The sequence below is a fragment of the Olea europaea genome, chromosome 1 (assembly GCF_002742605.1).
Source record: "Olea europaea var. sylvestris chromosome 1, O_europaea_v1, whole genome shotgun sequence".
In the NCBI taxonomy this organism is placed as follows: Eukaryota; Viridiplantae; Streptophyta; class Magnoliopsida; order Lamiales; family Oleaceae; genus Olea; species Olea europaea.
This window is the reverse complement of record NC_036237.1, coordinates 12299987-12302034: the sequence shown is the minus strand read 5'-3', so window position 1 is coordinate 12302034 and position 2048 is coordinate 12299987. Positions and strand designations below refer to the sequence as shown.

Sequence of the window (2048 nt, the reverse complement as noted above, 5' to 3'; positions counted from 1 at the left end):
AACAACAACACAAACAAAGCTTACAAAAACTTAATATATAAACACTCCATGCTAAATAATTATTTATAGTTTTATTACCCGGAAGAAACCGGGTTCGGTGTTCGGGTCGGCCCATTAAATGTACCATAATTCTTGGAACTGAATCCAAGGAATCCAAGAAGTCCTTGCCGATATGGCAAAAATGTCTTTTTCTTCATCTCTTCCGCCTGAGCCCGGTTTGAAGTGTAATGCAGCTCATGAGCTGACGGCGGAACCCGGCGTTTCCATACACCATTTGCCGGTTTTCCGGTCGCCGGAGCTTTTTTACCTTTCCTCTGCTTCTGGGTTTCAGCCGTCTCATTCTTCACTCTCTTCTTATCTGTAGAAGTCATCGAAGTTAGCGGCGCCGGAGAAAATGAAATGGCTGACCAGAATCTGTCCTTGTTATTGGCTCGGCCTTCACTTTTACTTCTGTGCAAAAGGTCCTTCAAGAACATCCATTTCTTCGAGTTGTTCCTTCCAGTAGATGACGAACGTGATGAAGATGCCGAGACTGACGGCGTCGTTTCTTCAGACGCTGGGGCTTCAGTTTCCTTTTCTTTTTCACTATCTTCATGTATGCAGGCATTTTTGACGGAGTGAAATTCGTACTGTGTAGTACGAAAAGGCGACATAGATCTGGTTTTCCGGTGAGCGTATCTAGGATTGCGCATTCCTAGACCTCTTCCTCTCAAGCTAGTACTACATTCATCGCCGGCGCCGTCCAAATCCTCCAACGGCACAAGAACCTGCGGCATCTGCAAGTGGGAAGACAGTTTCATGGGCCGAATCTTGCCATTAAGGAACAAATCCTCAGCAGAACTCATGGATCCATTTCCACTCACACCATTCAGCGACAATCTTGAACAAAACTCAAACTCGAAAGACGACCCAGATTCCGACGTTCCAAAAACCGGCTCATACTTAGAAGAAAATGGTTCATCCTTCCCTTTTGACAACATAAAATGCATTGGGCTTGCAGGAGCACTGAAGAAGTAACCAGAAGGAACCGAAGAACCATGGCCAGGACTGGATGGTGCACTGACATAAGGGGTGGAGCAAGTACTATCAATATCTTCACTCCAACGTGGAGGATCGTGGAGGAGGTTTAGTGGACCGGCGGCGGCGGTGGAAACACTGCCATTTTTAGGGGTGGAGAGGAGCATTATTGGAGAGAGTAGTTGAGAGCACGCAATTATTGTACGCAGCGGCAGAGGCGCTCTGAGCGAGGAGGAAGCCTGAGGGCGTACAGATTTGGCGTTTATACGTGTTGGGAGTTGGGTATGGTATATGTAAACGCCTGTGTCCTTCGTGAAATCTTATTTATGGAGGGTAAACTGCTTTTGGTGGGAAGCTGAAATTTCTTATGAAGGACAAATAGTATCAAAAAGTAAAAAATAGTCCTTTCTTTCAAAATAAGTTTGTTTCAGTCCAAATTGATGAGAACCGAACCAATTCAGTACTGAGAACATAACAATTTTATACATACGTAGAATTAAATTGTTTAGCGTACAACGATTGATTCGTATCTGGACTAATCGTTGGTTCGATGCATTTCGTTTCATGCTTTAGAAAAAAATTGTCAAGCATATTGTGATGTTCACATTTAATAATTATGATTTTAATGGTTAATTTCATTGAGGGATTATAAAATAAATTTTTTGAGGGATAAAAATATATATTTTTGTGGAATGGAATTAAAATTTATATTAATTATAATAGTATTATTAGTCAGGTAGGTGACATTCAAGTTGATGGGCCAGCTAGAACTTAGCCCCGTGTTGTAAGTCCACTTTTCCATGTTGAAGAATGATGACTATAAAGGCCTTGTTTCCAGACTGTTTTACTTATGTATGCACCCAAAAAGTTTAGTGTTGTATTTTATTTTATTATTATTTTTTAAATCATATCAAAAATATTTTTGAAGTAAAAAATAATGTGTAAACTAAAATGAGGTTTTTTAATGAAAAAGTGACAAAAATTAGAAAGCGTGTAATTTAACTTTTTCTATCAGGAAAAGATTCATATTT

The 2048-nt window shown here is 40.2% G+C and overlaps 1 protein-coding gene across 1 annotated transcript; it reads right to left on the bottom strand.

The window, feature by feature from the left end:
• Positions 1 to 6: 6 nt before the first annotated feature.
• On the bottom strand, positions 7 to 1353 carry LOC111394527. The gene has a single exon (XM_023020384.1). The coding sequence runs from the start codon at positions 1182 to 1184 to the stop codon at positions 75 to 77; it is 1110 nt and encodes a 369-aa protein (XP_022876152.1). The 5' UTR covers positions 1185 to 1353; the 3' UTR covers positions 7 to 74.
• Between the last annotated feature and the right edge of the window lie 695 nt (positions 1354 to 2048).